General features: G+C 48.0%; 8 protein-coding genes across 8 annotated transcripts; 4 read left to right on the forward strand and 4 right to left on the reverse strand.

Moving 5' to 3' along the window:
- Positions 1–1,337: 1,337 nt before the first annotated feature.
- Positions 1,338–1,676, reverse strand: HO173_007513 (uncharacterized protein; the record flags this gene model as incomplete). The annotated part of the gene is made up of 1 exon (XM_037309416.1): positions 1,338–1,676. The coding sequence occupies one exon, from the start codon at positions 1,674–1,676 to the stop codon at positions 1,338–1,340; it is 339 nt and encodes a 112-aa protein (XP_037163495.1).
- Positions 1,677–2,107: 431 nt separating this feature from the next.
- HO173_007514 (uncharacterized protein) lies at positions 2,108–3,817 on the reverse strand (the record flags this gene model as incomplete). Its single annotated transcript, XM_037309417.1, has 5 exons — positions 2,108–3,001; positions 3,052–3,330; positions 3,382–3,440; positions 3,499–3,543; positions 3,595–3,817. The coding sequence occupies 5 exons, from the start codon at positions 3,815–3,817 to the stop codon at positions 2,108–2,110; spliced, it is 1,500 nt and encodes a 499-aa protein (XP_037163496.1).
- An 817-nt stretch (positions 3,818–4,634) lies between these two features.
- Positions 4,635–5,991, forward strand: HO173_007515 (uncharacterized protein; the record flags this gene model as incomplete). Its single annotated transcript, XM_037309418.1, has 4 exons — positions 4,635–4,937; positions 4,988–5,253; positions 5,312–5,572; positions 5,628–5,991. 4 exons carry the CDS (start codon positions 4,635–4,637, stop codon positions 5,989–5,991), a joined length of 1,194 nt encoding a protein of 397 aa, XP_037163497.1.
- Positions 5,992–7,471: 1,480 nt separating this feature from the next.
- HO173_007516 (uncharacterized protein) lies at positions 7,472–9,022 on the forward strand (the record flags this gene model as incomplete). Its single annotated transcript, XM_037309419.1, has 5 exons — positions 7,472–7,697; positions 7,755–7,774; positions 7,824–7,928; positions 7,981–8,372; positions 8,518–9,022. The coding sequence occupies 5 exons, from the start codon at positions 7,472–7,474 to the stop codon at positions 9,020–9,022; spliced, it is 1,248 nt and encodes a 415-aa protein (XP_037163498.1).
- Positions 9,023–10,574: 1,552 nt separating this feature from the next.
- Positions 10,575–12,925, reverse strand: HO173_007517 (uncharacterized protein; the record flags this gene model as incomplete). Its single annotated transcript, XM_037309420.1, has 6 exons — positions 10,575–11,410; positions 11,460–11,516; positions 11,565–11,984; positions 12,040–12,238; positions 12,286–12,604; positions 12,654–12,925. The coding sequence occupies 6 exons, from the start codon at positions 12,923–12,925 to the stop codon at positions 10,575–10,577; spliced, it is 2,103 nt and encodes a 700-aa protein (XP_037163499.1).
- A 1,113-nt stretch (positions 12,926–14,038) lies between these two features.
- HO173_007518 (uncharacterized protein) lies at positions 14,039–15,270 on the forward strand (the record flags this gene model as incomplete). Its single annotated transcript, XM_037309421.1, has 2 exons — positions 14,039–14,244; positions 14,319–15,270. 2 exons carry the CDS (start codon positions 14,039–14,041, stop codon positions 15,268–15,270), a joined length of 1,158 nt encoding a protein of 385 aa, XP_037163500.1.
- A 164-nt stretch (positions 15,271–15,434) lies between these two features.
- Positions 15,435–19,542, forward strand: HO173_007519 (uncharacterized protein; the record flags this gene model as incomplete). The annotated part of the gene is made up of 3 exons (XM_037309422.1): positions 15,435–15,572; positions 15,645–16,449; positions 18,800–19,542. The coding sequence occupies 3 exons, from the start codon at positions 15,435–15,437 to the stop codon at positions 19,540–19,542; spliced, it is 1,686 nt and encodes a 561-aa protein (XP_037163501.1).
- Positions 19,543–21,116: 1,574 nt separating this feature from the next.
- Positions 21,117–24,864, reverse strand: HO173_007520 (uncharacterized protein; the record flags this gene model as incomplete). Its single annotated transcript, XM_037309423.1, has 3 exons — positions 21,117–21,334; positions 21,393–24,355; positions 24,431–24,864. The coding sequence occupies 3 exons, from the start codon at positions 24,862–24,864 to the stop codon at positions 21,117–21,119; spliced, it is 3,615 nt and encodes a 1,204-aa protein (XP_037163502.1).
- Between the last annotated feature and the right edge of the window lie 568 nt (positions 24,865–25,432).

Here is a 25,432-nt window from a genome sequence, read left to right on the forward strand (position 1 = left end):
TTAGGATGTGCTGTATCCCATGATCGTCAACATGCCTTCCGAGGCCGAGGTGGCTGCTGCGATGGCTGCAACTGAAGAGCAAAGAGATTAAAATATGTAGTGATATAATAGCGACTGGTTATGCAAGGAATAGTCATGAAATTTCCGTTTCATGGAGTCTCTCCTCTTTTTATTTCACCGTTGAATCGTTACGACCCAGTTCGAGCTTCCTCTTTACAAAGTATTCGACGTGTATAAGTTCGACGTTATGACTTCTATAAAAGGAAAGATGTATAGAAACTTGATAGGGTCACTTAAGCGATGCTTAAAACTCGATCAAGTAACAGTGTATGCACAGCGGATTTGGCTTCAGTATATACAATGTAATATATAAATTCTTCTCACGTTCCTGCATCGTTTTGTACTCTCTCCTCTTTTCCTTGCAATCTCATCGTGTTCAAGATACCCGCTATCACCCAAGCAAAACAGATCCAGATCCAGAGCCAGCTCTAAATTGCCGTTGGTGCCTTGAGTTTCAGTCAACAAACGAGCTCATCTATTATGGAGGTCAAAAACCGAAAGACTCACCAAGCCCCACCGCCCTCCCTAATCTTGCCAACGCGCAAGCAAACGGAATAGATCTCGCGCACCTCCTCCCAAAAGTTATACCAACTGATTTGATCCGGCGATCCGTTGTCAGTGATACGTACTGTGCATTTGTTATCCGCTGCGTCCGCATCAGCCTTGCAACTCAAGACCTCTACGCAGACCGACAGGACTGGCTATTGTAACTCACTACTCTGCAACTACCTGGGCAAACCGACCGCGACGCTCGGATGCTCATGAGGACCAAATGTTTTCACCGTCGTCGTCACGGACATATCGACCAGGATATCGTCGCACGAACGCAGCCATTCCCGGACGGCTCCAGTGGGGGCTGGATATATAGGCGCTTCCTCGCACTGAATATTGGCGTTGGAGTTGGGTTTCATCACGACAGCAAGACGACCATCGCCGCCTGCGCAAGTTGACATTCGTCAGCTCATCCTTTTCCGGTGCGAGCATCCTGACAATTCCAGAGGGTGGATGATAGCACACACACCTATATCGCTTGCGACGCCGCCTCGGGCGGGCGTCGTCGCCGCGCATCTATCCAACAAAGCCTGCGCAGCTCTTTTGATATCCGTGGTCGTTGCGTGCGCAATTGTAGCGGAGCGGACGAGGAAAAGATTGAAGCTGCAAAAACCGTCATCTGCCAAAAATCGAAAGAGCACCTGTAATTACCTGATCGAGATCCGCTAATAATCAACGCGGTGTCAAGGAAGGTTCTGCTGCAAAATCACACTGCTGGAGGAATGCTATGTACCGCTAAGCCACATAAAAGGAAGGACTCCGTTGTAATGAGCCCCGTGATGTCGCAGGCCGAAGCTGGAATAATGGTCGTCGGACTGGACGCTTTCGAAAGCGTTCTGGCAGCTTGCCACATTCAAATTGGAGCCGTACTTTGAGGCGCTGCAACGCGCTATAGCAGTGCCGAGCTCGGCGGGTACTGAAGCGGTTGCATTCGTTGCATTGGAAAACAAAAAGATCTCGGAGCCGTTTGTGGTCAAGAGTGGGTTGTTTATAGACTGCAAGGGCTGCAAGACCGCAGCTGAGATGGCGGAGATGAGGGTTAATGTTTGGAGAGGGAACAACATGATGCAGTGAGCGACTTGGCCAGTAGAATAGCAAGGACGAAGCCTGGCCACTTCTGGTAATTGCACCTTCTCCAATCATATGCTGCCGCTGTACATGCGCTGTGCGTTCAACCGACGCACGCGCTCAATGCGTAAACCTTGCATCCTGAAACCTCGCACCGACATCAATCAGACAAATATCGATGCAAGCCTTCACCGTGAACCTAGGACTATTCTCCCGGGCTCCTTTACTCTATACTGGGAGGCATACTCTGTGTTTTGACAGCAAGAATCCACCAAGGGTCTGTATCAGCTGCAATCAGACTCAAAGTGAACGGTATCCAGCAAGACTAGCAAAGAGATTTGGCAAGAGACTTGTAATTGGGTGTGGGCCTGCATCAGAAACGTCGGGCGACATCACCACTCTACCATTTTCCCTTGGGCACGCAAGCTCAAGTCTGGAACCTCCACCGCGGATCCTCATCGCCCAGCCACTCGTCAACTCCCACTCCGACCAGTCGGGCATCCCTCTCGCCATTATCCCTTTTACGATTCTCTGCTCTCAGGATTGCCCACAGCGTGCCCACGACCAGGATATTGGCGCACAAATAACCCAACGCGAACCCATGTCCCAGAAAGTACCTCGGTCCATCCGTAGCTCGATAAAGCTGGGTGCCCAGAACAGCGCCCAAGTTTCCAATGGATATCTGCATTGCATTCGCCGTTGCGCGCTTGGTTTGCCCGCTTACATTGTTCGCGGGCCAAGAAAGCACAATGGCGGTGGCAGGATAGATTCCCCCTGCTGCCAGGATGGTACCGAAATAGGCAACGCCAGGTTTTGTTTGAGTGAGTAGAACGATGTATCCTATAGCGGAAAGACCTGCGGAGCCCATGATGAAGGGTGCTCTGAGCTTGAAGCGCTCCGATAAGAGAGCGACGGTGAGTGTAAGGGCGGTCGCGACTGCGTACGGTGGGACGGTGAGTAATTGCGCTTGGGCTGCCGTGAAGCCCAACTCTTTGATGATAGTTGGTAAGAAGAGCGAGAGTGTATAGAGAGGGAGACTCATGGTGTGGAAGCCCAGACCGTAAAGCCAAACTTTTGGGTCACGCACAGCCATCAAGACGTTGCCCCATGTGAAACCCTCGTTCCTTGTAGCGTCATTGCTGGCCTCCAGACGAGCGTGGACGCATGCCCTTTCTTTTTCGGTAAGGAATTTTGCAGTCGAGGGATAGTTTGCAATGAAGCGGTATGAGATGAGGGATACGAGCACGGTAAAAATTCCTTCGAGGATGAAGATCCAACGCCAACCATGTAAACCACCGACGCCATTCATGTGAGCGATGCCCTAGAAACATACCATCAGTGGAAACTTGGAAAACCAAATGGTTGATTTACCCATGCTAGGACACCACCGAAAGCGCCCGCCAGAGACGCAGCACTAAAGAAGAGAGAAACCCGGTAGTGCTGTTCTTCCCGCCTATACCACATGGAGAGGTAGAAAACGACCCCAGGGAAGAGGCCACTCTCTGTCATGCCCAGAACAAAGCGTGCGGCGAAGAATCCAGCCATGTTTTGAGTGACGCCCAGCAGCGTCGCAACCACGCCCCAAGCGAGTGTGAGTGTAGGAAGCCATACTTTGGGCGATGTCATTTTCAGGACGACATTGCATGGTATCTTTCTGCATCAGTTCATCATACGAAGCTGATCGTTCGTGTCCAGACTCACTTCGAAGAGGACGTAGCCGATGAAATATAAGGTCAAGCCGGTAAGGTACTGGTTCCCGGCTGTGCAAAGTCGTCAACTTGGTACAGGTCCAATGATGTCACGGCACGCGTAGCCTACTCATATGCAAGTCTACCACCAAACCCTCGACCCGCGCATTGGCGACTAAGATACCGTGAGCAGTCGAACAGAGGTTGCCAGGGTTGAAGGCCCTACCATTGCTGCGGTCGAGAAATGACAGGAGATATAACAGCGTTAAAGCGGGCAATAATTTCAGGTCAAGCTTTCGGAGCAGTGCCTTCTCGTTGATGCCAAAGCGTGCATCTTGACCAACCTCAGACCCACTGGAGGGAGATAAGGCAGCCTTGTGTTTTTCAACCTCTGCGTAGAATGCGCCATCATGTACCTCACCAGTGATCTGCTTCTCGGTTTCGGCCATGCTTCGCATTCAAACCATATGCAGTCAATGAAAGATACAGCCTCAAGAGAAACGACTGGGCACGCGCTTCATGCAATATGTAGCCTGCAAAAGTACACGCTGACGACATAACCGCCAACAATGCCGTGCACCATATGCTTTGGATTGGACGGGTGCCGAGAGGGGGACAATGATAGGTCAATCCCGGGGGGGATTGCATTGCTAGCGAATGTCGTGATCAAGCCCTTTCATCTTTTGCGACTAAAGTCCTCGGGAAAGCAGTACAACTAGGTAGAGTAGATCCCACAGAATTGGCCATGTGCTGTTGCATTATAGACGTTTAGACTGTTCATCCCAAACTTCAAAGATGCAGCCTTGTTAGCACTGACATGTACCATTACTGTTGCGCATTGAAACTGACTCGGTACCTGGTCTTGGCACGGAATTTCTCGTTCGAAAGTGGAGCCAACCAGAGCAGAGCACTGGTCATCGGAACATTATCGGACCGAAGGCTCCAAGTGTTCCCTCTTCGGGCCTGGTACGACCGCCGGAAAATGGCGACATCCCGCGTGTCCAAAGGCTCATTGCTCGTGCAGGTGAAATCATTGGTACGAGTACTGATCTGTTGCACTATTGACCATCTCGTTATCGCGCATCATCTTAGCCAATCATGACGTTCACTTTCTCCCTCGCTGTTGGTGGGGAAGGAGGGGTTTGCGTGAATACACAAATATGCCATTGCTGCTGTTAACAACTCGATCTATCCTTCTTCCTACCCTGCTCCCCACCCATTACCAGCTCCTACACCATTCCCTCGAGCCGAAGTACTCATTCAATCATGGCACCAGGACTGACAGCGACCTTTCCACACCAGACTTCTACCGTTGACAAGCACGTGCCGCGGTCCATCTTCCCTGATGGCATCAAGACCTCTGGCCAACATCCCCCTCTGTACCATCAGCTCAGTCCCTACCAAGACTTCCCCCATGAGATTACTGGCCCCACAGTCTGGGACGCAGATGACTACAAGGATAACCCTGAACGATGGACGCACTGGTTCACAGACGAGGAGATTGCAGAGATGAGTGAAGCTGCCGACAGTTTCACGAATGCCGGCATTCCATTGACAGGAATATCAAAGGTTGCTATCCTAGACATATATGACGACAACGAAAGCTGACAAAGCCTTAGGACAACTTCCAGCTTCCTCGTCTCTCCAAGTTTCTCGAGTCCATGCGCAACGAACTCCTCAATGGCAAAGGCTTCATACTATTCAAGGGCTTCCCCGTGGAGAAGTGGGGAAATCACAAGTCAGCTATCGCATATATGGGGCTGGGGACATACTTGGGATACTTTGTCAGTCAAAATGGGAAGGGCCATGTTCTTGGACATGTGAAAGATCTGGGAGACGATGCAAAGCAGATTGACAAAGTCAGGATATATCGGACGAACGCACGGTATGTCCACTGCCGGTCGAAGGGTCTCTTGTCGTATAAACGACTGACACCATGGCAGCCAGTTCTTTCATGCAGACGACTCGGATCTGGTGGGCCTACTCTGCATTGCGCGAGCTCTCGAAGGCGGAGAGTCTGACATCACTTCCGTGCACCATGTCTATAATGTCTTGCGAAGAGAAAGACCCGATGTGCTCAAGACCTTGACAGAACCAATATGGTATTTCGACCGCAAGGGCGAAGTCAGCGAAGGCGAGGATCCTTACATCCGAGCAAGCGTCTTCTACCTGGAATCTGGAGGAAAAGGGCGGGTATATTGCAAGTAAGGCATACTCCTTTCATGTCTTACCAGCAAATCTTCCTAACGCCTGTTACAGATACGATCCCTACTTTATCCGTTCCTTAGAGCGCTTTTCCACCGCCGGCGTCATACCTCCTCTGTCTCCTGCCCAGCTCGAAGCCGCCGACGTCCTCGAAGCCACCTGCAATCGGCTCGCGCTACACATGATCCTCGAAGTTGGGGACATACAATTCTTGTCGAATGAGCATGTACTGCATGCGAGGACCGCATATAAAGATCATGCGCCACCCGCGCCGAGACGGCATCTGATGAGGTTATGGCTGGCGACGCCAGAAAGCGAAGGGGGATGGACATTGCCCTTCCACGACAGCAAAGAGAAAAAACGCGGTGGCATACAAGTGGATGACGTAGCGCCTGTGGCACATCTAGATGCAGAGTAGGGCAAACAACATGTTCGTTGTATTTCCGTATAGATCAACAAACTTCAATGCACATCTTTTGCTATCGATAGTAGAATCTTCAAGTAAATTACGATGAGTTCAAGTTCGACACGAGCGTACAAATATCAAGTATCAATCACATCGAACCTCGTAACCTCATTTTCTTCGAGCAACATTCAAAGGATAGGACGGAGACAGTCTCGACTTCAGGATTTGACACTGATGCATAGATCGACGCTATCACGCCGTGTAGATTCGCTGAAGCACATTGCCTTCATGGGAACCACAGCTCGTTTGGAGGCTGCGTATGCTTCCGGAGCTGAAGGGGGCGGGGAGGCATTGGACCTCCTCCGCTAAACTGGGTAATTCTTTTTTCCATCTCCGAAGAGGTGTTAGCATATGCTGACTGTATCCATTTCACCCGAAACGAGGCACATGTACTCAGGATCTACTCGCCCTCGGCGAACTTTTTTTCAACACTGCCGAACTGTAAGCCCTCCTACCTAGCTTAGGTAGGAGCAGCTTGCGCCGTAAGGGCTGACCGCTAGAGTAGCGCAAGGGGCTGGAAGGGCCGATCGGGCCGCCCGAGCTGCTAAAAGGTCGCCGACGACAGTAGATAGCCCCAAGCAGGTCCGTCTTCAACGACAGCCATTCGATTCATTGGAAAGGGTTCTACAGGATCGTGTGAACAGGTTGTCTAGGAGTAACAATGATGTGCACGCCTACCTGTCTCCTAAAGCATTCGCACACGCCTTATGCCTACATGGAGAGTGCCACCCCACTATCAGGATCACGAGAAGGACTCCTCAAATGAGACTTGAAAAAATACGAGTTTGCCAAGTCTCGTGTTTGACGAATAATAAAACAGATTGCTGTTAACACTGCCCCAACGCTGTGCCCGATGCCCGCATAAGCCACCATGCAGTCATCGTTGTAACCGAAACCGACTTTGGCACGTCATTTCCAGTCCTTTCATCTTCTTCCCGCAGATCACTGGCCCCGATGCGTAGACCACGGAACGTAGGGAAAGCTGACTATTTCCCTCGCGAGGCTGAAGACTTTGATATGTGGACGACCACTTAGGATCGAGGTCGATGCGTGAATACAGGCCTTCCCACCATCCTGTCTGTGATGGTGGTGCTACATGATAAGGAATATCAGTGCAATGCGTGTACATGGCAATGTACGATATCAATTTAGCATGACTTTCTTCATGAATATTAACAGCCTTACTTCGCCGTATGCGGGCAAACGGGTCAATCTTTGCTGACCGGGTTCCTCAAGCCGAAAGGATCTAAAGGTGGGTCTCCATGGCGAAAATTGGTGTGTCTGCCTGCACACTCTTGTTTGTGCCCTGCAGCTTATATTGGACAGACAACGTCTCAGCCTGACGGTTTCTTCGTGGTTGTGCCTTCCCAGAAAGTGTCGTGGCCGCACACAGGAGGACTCTATTCTTTTCTACTCCTTGCCATAAGACACAATGTCAGGGCCGGCAGCTCAACTGTCGCCTCAGCAGCTTGAAGCACTTCTGAATGGACCAGCTGGACCGCCACCTCCCGGGGTTAGGCCTGACTTTGATAATCCTGCCAATTTAAACGGTCTATTCATCTTGACCTTGACATTGTGTTTGGTATTTGCAGGCTTTGCTGTATTGATGCGGATCTATACCAAGCTCTTCCTCATTCGGTCTTGGGACTACGAAGATTGTAAGCTTGTCGAAGTCTTGTTTCCTCCCCAAGTATACCTAGGCTGACAGCTTTCAGATGCGATCATACTAGGATGGGTAAGCTTATACCAAAGCATTGGGTTGCCACAAGCACTGAAGATTGTAGATATTCCAGATTGGACAAGCTGTACCGTCAAGAATGGCTAACAAAGATGGACGTGGAGTTCACATGTGGGACATACAATTGAAAACGTTTTCAAGACTACTTTATGTACTAGTCTAGCTTCAAGACTACAAGCACGGAAGGCTGACTACAAGTCCAGGATGTCCATGTTCATTCAATCATGTACAGTTTCACCGTGTTCTTTATCAAGCTCTCGATCCTCCTCCAATACCTGCGCATCTTTGTCCCTACTCGAAAAAGCAACATGGCCATGTTCCTTACGACCCATGTTGTTATCTGGAGCCTTTTTCTCTTCTATCTACTGGATGTTGCATTTACCATTGGTCTGTGTAATCCCCGCAGAAAGATATGGCAGCCGTGGTTATCCAACGGCCATTGCTATAGCTCTGGCGTGTGGAGTCTGGCCAGCGGCACGTTTAATGCTGTCTCCGACATCACTATTTTGATCCTGCCCATGCCTTGTCTATGGAGACTCCAGATTCCGCTGAAGAGTAAATTGACCACGATTGGGATATTTGCAACGGGTTCCTTGTGAGTAGCTACATCCAAACCCCTTTGCCGTCCCTTTACTTTGCCGCTTCTAGGCCCGTTTTTGTTCCACCATCGACATGCTCCTGATCAACCACCCTCGCGCGTGCGTTCAGAGACAAAAGTGCTGATATGTGAATACGTTCAGTGCTTGTGTGACGTCCGTCTTACGGACATACTACACCTGGAAAGTTGTGAAAGAGCCGGACGTCAGCTATAACATGATCCTGATGGGCCTTTGGACTCTGGCCGAGGTCGCAACCGGAATCATTATCAGCTGCCTTCCCGTCCTGCCCAGATTCTTCCGACACGCCGGTCCCATATTGTATCGAGCGTTCTCGCTCGGATCCAAGTCTTCATCATCTTCCGGCTCTGCGAATACGGGGAGAAATGCGAGACCCTGTTTGACGTCTCCTACAGTGTCTATGGCTAGAACACCGAGAACCCTGAACAATTCCCGTATTTCCAAGGCACACGTCAAAGGCGAGTACACAGAGATGGAAGAGTACGATGCAACGATTTCACAAGCGACCGCTACGCACCAGTTGCGCCCCGGACCGATCAATTCCAATCGTGAAGTGGAGAGTGGGGGGTATGGCTTCCCCCTTCGGGATACGTTTTATGAGGAGACGCGGCTCGATACGTCCTTCTAGATTTGAAGCATTTGACTTGAACGCCCCAGGCGCGGTATCATACGAGGGAAGGAGCTCGACTTATCAGATAGTACGTAAATATCACGCGATGATTGATATCATTTTCCCCTCCAAGTTCAAAGGCTAGGCAGCCGTAAACGCTCTCATCCGGTAGTCCAGTGATTCTATGATCGACCTTCAAACGTTTCATCATCGATGTCAGCTAGTCACGTAGTGAACCTGTCTACTTGGTCCCTAGGGAAACTATCTCTACATTTCCATCCATTCGGGAAGCCAGGCCCAAGTACACAATGCTCGAGAGGAACCAACATTCTTAAGATCCAAGCAGTGGGATTTGTACGCGCTACCGAAAAGGCAAGCCGCAAGCGGTCTCCTAGGGGATTCTCCGTATGGCACAGGGGATTTGGTGGATTTCGGCCTTGCAGTATGCGATTCCCCCGTTTATAGGATAGAGGTCAAGCTAACGGTCATCTCAACCTTTGAGCATGACAGTGAACACAAGGCTTGCCAGTGCGTCGGTGGATCCATAGCCTTCGATACTCAAGTCCAAAATGTGAGAATTTTTCTCACCCATCTCTAACTTTTGGAATGCCATATGCAGCATAGTATTCGAAAATTCAAGATGAAACTATACAAACCCCTTTGGGGAGAGGAAAAGGGGAGGCTCCTCTTCCCCGCGTGACCGCAAACCAAGGTCTAGGAGGATGTATCACACTGTATTGCGTTCGCCCTTCCGAATCCATACCGTCCCTGTTACCAGGACTTCATTTCTTCGGCATGGTTGAACGTCTACCCTGCTGTTCCGGGTCGGTTCCGGAGGATGGGTGAGCCTACCATCGCTCCGGACCCACCAAAGGGGCGAGAGGTTGCACATGCTACGTAGAAGTGACTGGGCGGTGGAACCTGTGAAGGCGCTGTTCGCCGAAGACGTGGATCATCCTTTGCAGTCTTCTTCTCTTCCACAACAATCGTAGCGGACTGCAACTGCTTCGCGGCGGCAGAATTTGGCGAGCTGGCTTTGGTTTGGGGGGTTTCATGGCGATAGTGACATCGCTGGACTTTTATTGCATCCTTGGCCAGTCATGGATTCCCTAACAACTTTATCAGCTTGTGTTCTGTTATTGTTACCGGATTGTGGCGGCACACCTGCGTTTGATCTTCGTCACTTCACGCGTACAAACATCTCTATTCTTGGTGAATCTCGTAAGCTACAAGTCTAAATCGATAATAACATCTTCACAGTGCCTGTTTTCTTCATGCCCCAGGAGCTCTCATTCTACTTTGGGCCTACTTGCACGGTTCTTGGGCAAACTTGAGAGCCTTGGTGGCGTTGCTGAAAACTGAGAAGCCCTGGAAAAGAAGTAGAGTTGCTAAATCTAGGGTATCGAAAGACGCTTTCACGGTATAAGTGGTGACTGGGTTGTAACTCCATATTGTATATATGATGATGTGCGCCTGCGGTTCCCCTTTTTCCTTCCATCCTTTCCCTTCCTCCTCGATGTCAAGTCTCTAATCCATGCCTCGCCCTCACCCTCTAGATACATTCCCCCAGTCACTCACTCCCTAGTCTTGAATCTGTTACTACCAGATTTGAATCGACACTAGCACTCCACTTCATCGCGGTAAAACCGCCCTGCGCAGGCACCTTTGCCGGCATCCAAACCACATCCCCTTCTTGATCCAGCATATTCTTATAAAACACGCGACTGTTCCACGGACTCATCAAAAGCAACTTGAACGCACACCCGTGTTCCTTTGTTCGCTCCACAACATCCACCAGGGCTTGTACCACTGTCGTAGCCTCTTCGCACACTGTGGGGTTGTCTTCGTAGAAGCTGATAGCGTCAACAACGCAGAAGACCACGACATAACGCGGGAGTTGCGCGATGAGCAGGTCAAAGACATCGCATAGATCGTTCACGTCGTCGTAGTTCAAATTTTGCATTCGTTGAACGGTGCGGAGATCAAAGTCGCGATAAGCGAGAAGGAGTTGTGCGAGCAGACTCCTCATCATGCCGTCTGGTCCACAGTCTGGGTCATCTTTCTGTAGGTGTTCGCCGCAGAAGAAGGCAAGGGGGAGGGTCATTCGAGATTCTGGCTGCGCGTTAGTGGAAGAAGGCATGATGGAATCAACGAGCTTTGCGCAGATGAAGGACGTGGGTTGCTGCCTTGCGGACCCTTTGTGGTTGGCGTTGATGAGCAAAGTTGAAGAATCAGTGGTTGTGATCCACTTGTGTAGCTTATGGGAGCGCATGATTGCCACCACGCGGTCCTGGTCTTGCCTCGGGGATGTCCAGATTGTTTGAAGTTTGCCCTGTACATCCTGTTCAAGCACGGAATCTTCGTATTCGAGCCCAGTCAAGAGCTGCTGCCGATAACGTCGACCCTCTGTAGGACGGGTCAGCTTGGATACCAATAATCGCACAGTGGAGCATACCTCGGAGCAATTGGGATTCCGGTGCTACTTTGCGTACAGGAAGCATTGGCCCTCTCACTGAGTGAAATCAGCTGGGTTAAAGGGAGATCTACAACCGGAACTGACCGTCTTGTGTCCTGAAGTCCATCATATTGCTGCTGGAAAGAAAGTTCACGAGCGTCTCTTTCACAATAGTCTCTTTCATCTCCTTCATCATAGTTGCTGACACCTCGTTGAACCTGCTCGCCATCACCCCCATCATTTGCTGCGTATTCCCAGCTTCGGTCACGACAATATTGCCCAGCAGATTATTCTGCCGAAATGAGTCAATCTTGAAACGATCCAATTGTCCCGCAATGTCCAGGTAATTTTTCCGCGAATCTTTGTAATGAGACCCGACTGTCTGATTCGTGTGTACTATGGTCTCGTATGCGCAAAGTCTCGCACAATCATCGAAATTCTGAGCGTGGATTCTGATGGCTTTAATCAAATCGCTCGATTGCTGTTCGTAGGAGCTCTGCTTGAGAATACTTTTGGAGAACTTCTCTGAGCATAGAGTTAGTCACGTCCCTATCTAATCTATACGCATAGCAGGTCTTACTTATAGCTTTCTCCTTGTACCAGTCAACAATGTGGCGTAGCGCACTTATCGTGGCGGAATAGAGAGCGGCGCTGCATTGATGAAGTTTTTTGGACTTTTTGAAGGCGCCCAGTGCTCTATGTGTGCTCGCGAGTAAAATTGGAATCTCCGCTAAGGCTTCGCAGATACCGTTACGAAGGTCCTGCAAGCGCGCCGCAGCCTATTGACAGTCAGCAGATGTGGATTGAGGATTGTGCTGACACAAACACTGAATATAAGCTTTAGACCCCCACATAGTATAGAAAGGTACTGTGATTGAGTTGGTAGAAGGCCTGTCCAGGCGTCAAACACTTGATTGTTGGCGCCAAAGCTACGAAGGCCTTTGCGAATCTTTCCCCAAAAGCCAGAGACATCGTTGTAGCGCTCGGATGCAGCGTTTACTTCCGCAAGAACATCCTCCCATGTATGCGTCGCATCGCTTATGATGTTCGTCATGTACTTTGAGTCCTTGGTTGTTTTCTCGTACGCTTCAATGGCCGCTTTGAAGAGTCGTTTTTCACTCGCAGCGTCTTTGTACAATTCTTCCCTTTACCGAGTCAGCCATGAAATGACATCTACCTCGAGATACAACGTACAGTGGAAGACCATCTTCATCATTGACGTCGTCCTTGTTTCCACTGACTTGGTCGATTCTGATTCCCTGATCCTGCTCGGCCAGCGAAGGCAACGTCGTCTCTTCGGTTGAACGTAGCTGTGGGGATATAGTAACTACTTCACCATGATCTCTCAGTGCTTTATAAGCAGGGTGGATATCTCGAGGCAACTGCTTCTGTATATAAGCACCAACAATGCCGTACAGCCGAGGTGGTGTAACGCCAGCAGGGTTCGTGGAAGTATCGTCTTCCATTGCAGATGCCATACGCAGGAGGTGAAATTTGTTGTTTCCAGCGGGCGTTTTCGAAAGACTGAGGGCGTCCAAGAGTCAGAGTTTTGTCTTGCTCGTGGCCCTCATAAAACCCCACTTCTTGTATAGGTGCAGCAGCTTAAGTTGGGGGATTACAAAACGCCCTGCTTTCTTAGCCTACGCATTAGCCATTTCAAAGGCCTCTGTTCATTGGCTCAAAGTCAACCAGACTATTCTTTTAGTCTGCGTGCAGTGACCATGCCGCGCAGGGTCCAAAGTGTAAACCAATTTCCGCAGGAGGTGCGACGAGCTGAACATGGCCCAACACAAGGAAAGATACTTAGACTTGAGAGTTAAGCAAATGAACATCAAAAGTTGATCTAAGCCCTGAAGAGATCTCAATCTCATGAAATCAAAACGATTCGAGTGTACGTTTATCCAATACTTACCAAAGCTATCATGCATCTACTTGTGTTACCGTCCCTTTTTATTGAAGCGGGGTGCAACAGGTACCCAAGGAGGGCAAAATTTTCTCAATGCCAAGAACTCCAAAGGTACCTGCATACGATAATAGCATATCTTGTGGGGAATTTGGTATCCAATACATCCTTCTCTTCTGCTGACTAAACATACGACATTCTCGTTTTTATGCATCCTTCCGCGTACGACATACTGCACCACTATTATGGAATTCGTCATGCATCGCAGTGTTACATTCACACTCTGTATTCGACCCTGGCGTGGCTCCCATGAGACGTCGTCAGCACTCTTCCCGCAAAGCTTCCCTGCGCTACCTGCATACTCGCCCATCGGGATCAAGTTTGTTAAAGCGTTCGAAGATGTTGCGGTAGTGAGGTTTTTACGTCTGCTAATCACGCCCCACCTGCTTGTTCCGCTGTTTCATGTTTCCCGCCGGCTTACGTGCTGGGATGGCAATGCCGTGGCACTTCGTCAGCCTCGTCAGCCTTATCTTTTGTTCATTAAGGGTGACCATCCTTTCACAGTCCTTGGAAGCATCCTGCCTTTCGATTGCGTGGCGTTACGAGGCTGAGAAAAGGTTGCAATGGTTGTCGCTCCCAAGAACCTGAACAGCCTGAGACTTTGAGGCCTTCTACCATGTCCCTTCCCTTCGGTGCCGACCCCAAAAACGGCCGAGATACACACGCCTCAGACTCAATGCCTAAGGATGGAGATATTCATGGCTCACATCACCATGAGCGTCCGGAGAATACAAACCCGCACTACAACGAATATGCAACAATTCTAAAAACACACCTGGGCATCGTTGAGAGCGAATTGAGCAGACTAAAGTCCACACAGATGTATACGCTCTCGCCAGCTTTTCCCCCCCTCCCTTTACCACCAATGAGGCTGCTGACGTTTCATATCATTGCAGCTCCGAACTAGGCGTGGCCGAAAAATATCACACTGCTCGGGAATTCGAAGTGGGTGAGAAGGACATGCACGTACAGGAAGCCAGGGCTCTCAGAGTCCATCCTTGGGAATGGCGAGGAGTCAAGAACAAAGGTGGGATCATTCGGAGCCTACCAGCTCTCATTGTTTCTTCAAATGGGCATGGCAGACCACGGCGAGGTTCAACCAAGCGAAGGAGCACGAGAAACAATGACACGCTTGGTAGTGGCAATTCGATCCTGGAAGAAGACCCTCCATTTGAGAATGCATACCGTCTTGCCATCAACTCGAAGATTCTTCTCAACTTACTAAACGATTGCACTGGTATGGATTTTCCAGAAGACCGCAACGTCTGGCTGCGCCCATTCAAATACCTCGTTGCTTATGAGACGGAAATAAGACAGACTCTGCAGGACGTTGAAGTGATTTTCGATCAGTTCGAAGCAGGATCACGGCTGTCTGATCAGATAGACACTAGCCAGCCCAACAGCGAAGTCAGTATTCCAGGTGCAAAGCCCATGCGAGAGGGAGAAGAATTAATGGCAGGAGCTGCGGAATTAGCACCGCATGCTATGGATGCATCGAGCGCGAAAGTTGAAAGGGACCACCTCCGTTGTCTCGTGGAGTTTATGGATACGGATATGCAAGATATTTTCGATGTGAAGCGTCAGGTTGCCGACCAAACTCTCAAGGAGGTGGCCTTTGAGCATCTGTGGCTGCTTTACAGGCCAGGTGACTTAGTTTATTCAACGACATCTCCAGAGGAAAGTAAGACTTGCCAAGCTTATCGCGTTCTTCATGTCACTGGTGGACGACCAATTCTTGACCCCGCCAACAAGTCGAAAATTTATGCAGTCCGAAATCGTAATGGGACAGGGAGTCAGAGACCGAAGAAAACGTCTGCGACAACATCCGGGGCTCGTATTCATACGTGACGCCTTTCATTATTGACTGCTTTTCCGTTGACTTTGATGGTGACAGACTAGGACCAAAACCCATGAGACTGGTTATTCCACAATACAGTGGTAAACGGAAAGTGGACGCACTCGAAGTATGCCTGTCATTTTTTCATCTGCAATACAGAAAGGTCTACCAAACAATGGTCGAAAGAGGACGACGTTTCACGCAGCTTGCAAGTAGAGCTCATAAACGATACTCAGGTACGACGCTGCGAGAGAGCAGAGAACTCTGGGATTCGGACTACCACTACGGGGATTACACCATCCACGAGCAAGAGGTACTTGGGCCCTCCGTTACCCACTACACCTCTTTCATCTTAGTATTTTGCTACTAATGTGATACCGATTAGGTCAACAGTGAGGTCATGATAGACCAAGCCGCTGCCGTGGCACATTATCGGAAAACTCTCCACAAGACAATTAAAATCAATGGTGGAGTCATCAGCGTACAAACTACAGCCGACTGGAGAGAAGTATTTGACCCTTTGCCCGCCAAGAGAGACGAACGTTCAATGACAGACGTGTTCGATGACTCCATCATTGATGTAGACCGTCGACGAGATTTCGGCGGATCCACCAGGCTACTCAGGTACCGAAGCATTCTCGAACCCTCTCTCTCAGACGATTATGTTATGTTGCTTCCTTTTCGAGTCTATGGATATGCCATGCTGAATCGAAAGTGGCTCCCACTCAACATCGATTCAGTCTATGACATAACTCCGGATCAAGTGCGAATGACGGCCGCTGGGTACAAGGACTTGATACTGCCACGAGGCCATAAAAAGCTTCTTCAAGCCATTGTCAAGAACCAGGTCAGAGATCCGAAGCGGACAGCTGGTAGAGGAGAGGAGAATGGCGATGAGTTTCAAATGGATGTCGTCAAAGGAAAGGGCAAAGGCCTTATCATACTTCTTCACGGTGCTCCCGGAGTGGGAAAGACATCCACAGCCGAGTGCATGGCGGCTCAGCTCCAAAGACCACTGCTACCGATAACATGTGGTGATGTCAGCACAGATGTCAAAGAAGCCGAGGAAACGCTTCAGGAGTATTGCGCGCTGGCACACAGATGGAGATGTGTTCTACTTCTGGACGAAGCAGATGTTTTTCTGGCGAAAAGAGAGAAGGGTGACATCACAAGGAACGGTCTCGTCTCAGGTCAGCTTCAGTGTATGGGAACAATCAGTCTCGTACACATGCTAAGGGCCCCTTCTGAACACATATTTTGGAAATAACCCCTACTTATTTCCACTAAATAACGCCACCACTTGGCTAATGAAAACAAGGCTTGAAAATACGCTTGGATATTTCCAAAACAAGTAGAATATGTGTACGGTTCCGTTCTGTAACCCTGTTTCTGAGGCTGAGTCAGAATCGTCGCAAAATTGTCTTTCCGTAAAACCATTGAATTCCTATTATTCCACATCACTATGGCCGAGATACCTACTGCTACTGCTATAAAGGCTTTAGCTATCATTAATACTCCTATTACTCTCATTATTGCCTAAACGAGCCTGCTCCCATAGTGTCTACCGATACCGGTGCCGGTGTCTTATTATCTATGATTTAAAGCCGGACTATAAAGGTAACATTGTACCTCGAAATGGTATAATAACATCGTCTTAATAAGAGAGTAGACATCGGCTTCAAATCTAAAGCATAGGCTATGATTCTAGTTGCTATTCAAGCTATAACTCTAATGGAACATCGTATAAACAGGTCTTAATATTGGGGAAAGGTAGTTGGTTATAAAGCCAAATGGGCTTTATAAAGAGTACTTCGCTATAAGCTAAGTGGCTAAGGGTGAAATAATAATATATAAATGCTATTAATAGACGATAATTAATAACGAATATAGATAAGCGTATATAATGATATGGGAATAATATATAGTTAAATAATACTTTCTAGAAGAATAGGCTTATAAGCGGACTTCGAATTAAGCCTCTTTAGTATATTACCGAGTTCGACGAGTTATTTCTAAATAGAATAGCTATCGAAAATCACATTTAGTCTATATATTTCTAGGCGCAATTCCGATAAATCTCGGTCTTTTCGAAATTCTATCCCTTTCTCTCTTCTACCCTCGAGTACTTTATAAAGTAATACCGACTATTCGAAGTAGTCGAATAATGATATACCTTAGATCGTAGCTAAAAGAGATATGTTAGCTCCGTAATTAAGATATCAATTCTTATTAAAAGATAGAAGAAGACTGGGTGTTATAGTATGCTATTAATAAAGTTAGTAATAAATAAATAGAGCTCTTTAAAGGGAGAGTTTATATAGCGTATAATTAAAGAAAATATTATAAAGAGATATCGCGTGTTGGGCTTTGTCTTTTTATTATAATAAATACGAATTTGCTTTATTATATGGTCGTAATGTTTTTTAGATGGCGAGTTCTATATATCGCTCTTTTAGAGTATAAGAAATAACTAATTATAAGAGAAGTTAATAAACTAGAAGAAAAAATACAACTCGAAAGTTATGAGTTTTAAAATAGCGGTGGCTTTTACGCTATAAGAAAATGCTTTTAATAAAGATCTCGTTATTAGTAGATTCTTATAATCTCTTTTTTTTCCGCGGTTGTTCTTAGTTTTTTTTTATCTTAGCTGTCTTTAAGACTTGATCGCCGTTCGTTTTCTATCCTTATAATATAATATCTTTTATTTTAGAATAATATAGGTATAAGTTTATAGGCTTAGATTTTTTTATTTAGTTAATATCGATTCTCTGTTTTGAAGGTTTTTAAATATATCGAGATTTTTTTAATATTTTTGCTGGTTGTGATTGTTTTTTTTCTGGGCTTTTTTCTCTTTTTGTTTTTTAATAATATTTCTCTTTATATAATATTATTGAAGTTTTTAAATATCTGGCTGCGATGTTTTTTTTTAAATCGTGCTCTTATTAAAGACAGCGTTCTGTGAACCTTATATTATGGGCGATTCTTTTTCTAAAGTATATAGTAAATAATATGTTAATTGCTGATATTTACTAGTTCCTTTTTGTTACATGTTTCTTCTGTGTTATATATATTTTTTTTTTAGTCTTTGTATTGTGGGTTATTTAGCTTAGGGATTTTGGGGGTTGTGGCGTTTGTTTTATTTGTCTTAAAGAATAATAGACGTTGTTCTTTAAAAATCGGTATGTCTGTGGTGTTGATGTTTATCTTTTTTTAGCTTGCCCGGAATTATATGTTTTTGTTTATTATTTTGCGGTGCTGTTATTAATTTTCTGCTTTTGGTTATATGTTGAGCGTTTATATTATAGTGATATTATAAGCTCTTTTATATGTTAATTGCTTTTTTTCTTTTAAATAAGAGATGTTTAGGGGGTATTTTAAACTACTTTTTGTTGTTTCTTTTGTATTTTAGTTTTTTTGGTTTGTTTTTTTGCTTTTGTTTTTTTCCCTGGTTTTTTGTTTTGCTGTTTTGTTATGCTTGTATATGTTGCATCCTTTATATTTGACGCTGTATTGTAGTGGTTTTTCCTAAGCTTCCCACAGTCTTCCTCCGAGTCCTCGAATATTTCTCCGGCGTCATCATCCTAACCACCAACCGTGTCGGTGAATTCGACGAAGCGTTCCGATCCCGTATCCACGTCAGCCTCTACTACCCCAAGCTGGATCAATCGGCCACTTTAAACATCTGGGAGCGCAACCTCTTGCGTCTCCGAGACTCCGGCCTCCAACTCGATTTCTCCGAAGATGAGATCCGCAAATTCGCGGAAGACCACTGGCTCGAGAACATAAAAAACCCGTCCCGCCACTGGAACGGTCGGCAGATCAAAAACGCTTTTCAGACGGCGTTGGCGCTTGCTAATTGGGACTTCTACGAGGAGAAACAAGGCCAGAACTTTGAAAGGCCGCTACTCAGTGCCCGACATTTCAATCGCGTAGCTCAGACGAGCGCGCATTTTGATGACTACATCAGCGATGTCCACAACATATCGGAAGATACGTGGAGTGTTCTAGCGGCGCGGGACGAAATCCGGAAGGATACCCACCCAGCCATGATTGTTGGGCGATCTGAGACTCAGGACTTCGACAATCGATCCGGAAAGACGGCTCCCGCTCGGCGCGGTGCTGGCAATCGAGATACAAGGGCTGATGAGAGCAGGAAGGTTGAGGGTGGCAGTGATAAACTCAGGCAATTGGAACTTGAGCTGGAGATTGAGAAGCTGAAGCAAGCAAAAAGTAAAGAGAAGCTGCAAGCGCAGGCTGAGGATGACGAAGATGAGGGGTGGTAAGATTGTGTCGCCTTCGCACAGCATTAGATGTCACTGTCGCGTAGCTGAGTAGCTGGTTCCAAGGCGAGGAAGTGAGAAGGTTAATACTCGCACACTTACAGGTTTGAAGATTGTCATACGATACAGATGACGGGGGGATCAAGGTCTCCCACACAATGTGCCGAACTGCTGTAGTTTTGAGTATAGCGCGAGGTTGCGGTCGTTCACGGTCTGGATTGGTGCCCACTGTCCCCCACAGCATGCTAGCACGAATTGGTCGTCATCGGCGCAGGGTACGACACCGGTCAAAGGTAATGGATTGGTCACTGATTCTATGGAGTGGTGTTTCTACGTAGAAATAGTAGCAAAAGCCTGTGGCATAAGGACGCTAGTAACTTGACACACATTAATGAACCAATCATATGGCCATTTAGGTATTGCCATCTGTCCGTGCGTATCAAATAGACATCAAAGATGCCGCTACCCTGTGGCACATTAGCCTGAAGTACCTCCAAATCACATATGGTCTTTCTTACTCTAGTAACGCTCGTTACTGACCTGTAGATGTTCAAGAGTCTATCTGTGAAGAGCTTCGGTCATCTCAGCGCAGAGGTCTTATCCTTACACGTCTCCCTCAAAGCCTCTGAAGGAACAGTATATCCCAAGCTGTTGGCCAGCTCAAATTCGACAGCTTCAAACGAACTGGCTGCTAAGAGAGAACTGGGGCTCTTATCATCTCAGGCAAGACGATTGACAGCCAAGCAGCTCATTACGGGAGTTGTCTGGTGAGATCCTTCGCAAGGAGCTAGGCGAGAAAGATGTCTCGCTTGCTGCTTTCGAGGCCGACGGCAATTCATGTTCCAGTGGCCTGCGCATGCCATAGAGACTGGAGAATCCGAAGGAGGCTATGGGGAGAGCGACTCAAACGTGAGAGAAGAGAGCGATGAACAGAATCATACTTGCGCGGAAGTTGAGAATGACCCAAGGAATGGAGAATGAGATAGGCTAGATAGTGAGACAGTGATGGAGATAGAGTAGTCAAGAGTGTACTGGAGAGAGTAACGAACACGGAAATCATGCTGAACCACCGTCCGCCCCCAAAACTCGCAATACGACTTCGCGAAACACGGCAATGAATAGTTTCCAGCACCCCCAAGAAGAAAGCACGGATCAATTCCTCCATGCTCCCAATCCGGACTCATCCCCTCTTTCCACAAGGTGTTTGGCCTGCCTTTCCCCTCTTCATCAAATTCTTCCATCTCCGAGGACCTTTCCATCCAATCCGGCCTCCCACTCGATCCTCCCATCTCCACCCAAACGTCCCCAGCCCGAACCCTTCAGCAACCAAGCCAGCTACCCAGTTCTCACACATCTGCCGCGTCACCTCCCCATTCTCACCATTCTCGCTCCAGAAACGCAGAACCCGCCCGTTGCAAAAGGTGCCGAGCCATAGGCCGCGGGTACACTCCTCAAAACCCAACACTCGTGTAGGTCGCGTTTTTGCTGTTGTACCAGCAGCGCGAATGCGCGACGAAAGCCCTACGGGAGTGCTGAGTTGTGTAGGGTCTGGTGCCGCATCACCTTTGTCGAACAGCTCAGGCGTTATCGAAGGGCGTAAAAGCCGGTAGGACAATCCGAAGCTCAGGCAGCGAAGATAGGAAAATTGTCTCGTTTCCGGAGCTTTTCGAGAGGGTGGTGGGGATGGTGAGAATGAAGTTACGAATAACGCGCGCGAACATACATCTTTCTCTTTGGGTCTCTTTCAGCTCTGGAGTTTGGATATACATAGTCCCAGATTGGGAACGGGAAGTGTCTTTGATCGATTAGGATCCTCGGTCACTTGTTCATGAGCTATCGCTGAGAAAGCGAACTAGAGCCGCTCATTGGAGAAGTCACTGGGTCAAGACGAGCTTCTTCATAACAACAGACTAGTTTAATCCAATCGTGAAATCTCGCACGCTGATGGGACAAGGCCTCCTTTGTTTCGGACCCCTCTGCCCCAGAACCCTTTGCGAAGCAAAATACCGCATTTGGCGCAAGTAATTCAAGGAACTCCCGTGATTCCTGCTCGGATAGCTCATACTTTCGCCATTGTTCGGTGTACTCCACGTCTTTGCCACGGAGCCGAAAATGAAACGTCGCACATCTCGAATACAAGAGAGCGCCTCTGGCGATACACATCTCCTGGATACGAGAGAATTGGGGCTGATGACTCAGATATGACTCTATTATTGACAGAGCGGACATCTGCATGTCAAATTTGAACGAGCTCACCTTCTCATTCAGAGAGATGCCAAATACTTCCAGCCATGGATACTCGCGACAATCCAGGGAAAGGTCAAAAATGGTGTGAATGTCTGCCCCATGTTCAACAAAAGCAGCAATCATTTCCGTGAAGTTGCTCAGCCAATCGGAAAGAGGATCTGTCTTTCGAGTCATATAGGGCAGAGCGCATTGAAATGTGTATTCATAAAATCCGTTCAGGAAATTTCCCCATATCGTGTTCGTAAGGAGTCTTGTGTTCGGGTTGCCTCCTCTCCTTAGAAGATCAGCCACAAGCCCCGATTGGCTGCAAATCCTGGGGCGGTCTTTGCAAGACAACGTAGAGCAGTACAATAAGTAGTTTGCTGTTTCTAGGTCAAGACGCTTCGCTCGACAGTCAAGTGTTTGCTGCACATAGTGATAGAGACCCCATGAGGCCGCGTAGCCAAGGAAGTCGTATGGAAGAAGATGCGATAGTCCCGCCGGCGCGTCAATCGATTCACGGCGGGCCATAGGATCGCTCCTTGCGGAGTAAAACGAGTCCCTCGAGCTTGATCGAGAACTCATCCTCGTACTCAAATACGACCTGTCCTGTTCTCGAGCTTGCATTTCCAGGAATCTATCCCAACGCGTACACCAGTGAGAGTTTGGACGCCAGTCCGGATGGCCTTGATCTAAAACTGACATGGTACGATCGATGAGCTCACACAGTTCGATTTGCGCCATTCCAGTTCTATTCTCGGTAAAGACTAGATCTAGCATGAATTCCGCTACTTTACTTGGGCCGCGCCGTTGATATTCTGGAAATAGACACAATGTCCCAAGCAGAGTCTTCAGATACAAGAGTTGGGGATCGAATTCCGGCAACAAATTGGCCTCCAAAAATGCCTTCCCTTGCCCGACTTTCATGAAGTCAACCGCCGTGCGATGGATAAGTTTGACAGTGTCGTACGACTCCAGGTTGAAAGCCTCGGCACTTATGTCACTGGAGCCATAGTCTGAGTGTGAATCGTTGTTGTCGGGCTCCGGACTTGGCTGCCGAGATACTTGTCCATGGTCAGACTCGTCCGTGGTCTCGCTTTTAGAGTCGGAAGCTGACGCTTCATCTTCTGAGTCGGCATCAAGCAGCTGAGTGTCTGTATCACTAGCCTCGCTTTCGGTACCCGGAGTTCGGTGCTCACGGACCTCAAGAAGCCCAGTGCACGTTGTCGTAATTCTCTTCCGGGTCCATTGACACAGCAAAACCAATTCACTTTTCGAAATGTTAGCAGGAGTCAAGAGAATATTGTCTAGGTCCTTGTAAGACGCAAGCGCATGCTCCAAAAGTGTCCATCCTGGGGAGTTTAGAGCCATCTGGAGGAATCGTGATGCCTCTTGTCGATAGGGTTTATCAATTTGAAGCAACATGCGGAGATAAATACCTTCAACTTCACTTGGCAGACGTGCGAGTCTTTCCCGCAGCTGTTCTGGGCTATCCTCGTTTCTGAGGCCGCGAATCTGATCCTTAACAGCCAACGAGACCCATAGGAAGACTCCCTCCGCTCTGGTCACTAATTCCTTCTTCAACTCATTCATCTCGTATTCGTTCTCTGATGTCATTGACTTTAGTTGCCGTACACCTTGAAATTTATCCGTCACGTATCGCTGAATGTCTTTGTACGTTAAGTCCTGCAATCTAAGCTTGGCTGAAGGACCAAAAGCATCCTCGAATACTTTGTATGGTCGACTTGACGAGCAGACTTTGACGCCAGTGCTCGACACAATATCTTGAACAACCGCGATCAATTCATCTTCGTCTTCATCGAATTCGTCTAGTCCATCTATGAAGAAACACAAGCAACACGAATTCTGTAGCTTGTCTATTACCTCTAGGAGCATCCTTTGAAGTCGACGTCTCGTCCAAGCCCCGATTGAACCGTGTTCGCGGGAAATGCTTCTATTGAGCTCAGTTCGTAATCCGATATCAAATGATAGAACATTCATTTCAGGGAACTCATATAAGATCTGCCAAAGGAGCGAGCGCAGCAAACCCTCGACACTCTTTTGCATCTTTTCCCCACCACTCCAGAAGAAGAACTTGGGCGTGAAGATGTCTTTCGTTCCGGCCCAGGTTGTCAATGCGTCTATTGTTCGCTCATCCTGACAGAGAAAACTCATCAAAGTCGACTTCCCGGAACCAGCTTTGCCGCTAATCCAATAGATACCCTCACCACTCTTAAGCCAAGCAATGAAGTTGTCCCAGGGACGCACAGCCTGGCCAGATCTGTCAAATATCCACTGAAAAGTCTCGCTGTGGGCTTCGGCAATGGTTTCTTCTCGGCTAAGAATTTCGGCGAACCATAAACTGTCAAGAAGTCGCGTGCGATATTCCTCTTCCGCTAGACGTCTCTCATGCTCTTGAAGCTTGTTGTGAACATGTTCCCTAGTCTTCTCATTGTCCGTTTGGATAAGGGCCCTGAGCTCTTCAAAATCTACTGGCCGTTGAGAGAAACTCTGGATGAGCTTCTGGATTTTCTCGTCCAAATTTCGAAACTCTTTGTTGTGCTGCAGAGAGGCCAAGTCGACACGCTGTCTGTTCACGTACGGATCAGCACACGTAAGCTTCAAGTGACATACGCTGCTTTTTGGACCATCAGATTAAACGAACCTTAGATTGATCAGGATCTGTGTGTCTAGCGTATTTCGGTAGCCATCTAGCCGCTTCTGAATCTCCTGGATCTCGCCCTTTTCCCAAAGAAGTTTGACGGTCTTCATGATAGCCTGCCGCTTTTTATGCGGCCCCTCAGTCTTCACTGAGCGAAGTTTCTCAATCAGCTGGTCAGCCGTTATAGAGCACTCCTTGGCTAGCTCCACCATGCTCTGGTCGTCGACTTTGTGGATGCTGTCGGCACTTTGTGGGGGACCCGGAAGATCAAGGCCAGCTCGAACATCAACAAGATGTCTTGTCATACTTTCGAGTTCTAGATACTCAGATGAAGAGCCTTCTCTGTAAATTTCTTTGCATTTTACCAAGGTCTTGGTGCTGAAGTCGACGACCTGGATTACCCCGCAGGCAAGGCTGAAAGCTGTGAGGGGGTCCATTGCGAATGCTGTGGGAAGATAGTCCCGGTCTCTTAGGCTTCTTAGCCGGATGAAGAAGAAATGGTGCGGAGATGACAAGAAAAAGGAGAAAAGGAGATGCTAAAGCTACGGAGATTCTGTTGTGGGACACAGCTTGTAAAAATGGATGGAGTCCATTGCTGACCGCCACCCTAGTCCGAATTGGGTCGGACTGTGAAGCACCTTCCTCTTACGGCTAGGTGAGCATAGATCGACGTTCCTCCCCTGAGAATACATCTAGAAATCAACTCGCTACCTCCCAGTCAAGCAGACTTTCTGCACTGGGTAAGAATATCTTACAGGAGGCAATGCAATTTTACACAATACGTAATACCGATTCCGAAGGCGAGCTCTATACGCGGGCCGCAGCCGTGTCCCCTAGATTACCTTACGGGGATTACCTTATCTTTCCCTGTACGCTTAGCCGCCCTAGCTGAAATTACAGTGGGGCAATGATGCGTATCGTCGTACTACATATGTAAAGTATTCTTCTCCGCTGGTTCTACTCAGCGTCTTCCTCGCTGTCGTAACCATACAAGTCATTCTATTC

The sequence above is a fragment of the Letharia columbiana genome (genome assembly GCF_014066305.1).
Source record: "Letharia columbiana isolate WasteWater2 chromosome Unknown Sc0000025_s0, whole genome shotgun sequence".
NCBI lineage: Eukaryota > Fungi > Ascomycota > Lecanoromycetes > Lecanorales > Parmeliaceae > Letharia > Letharia columbiana.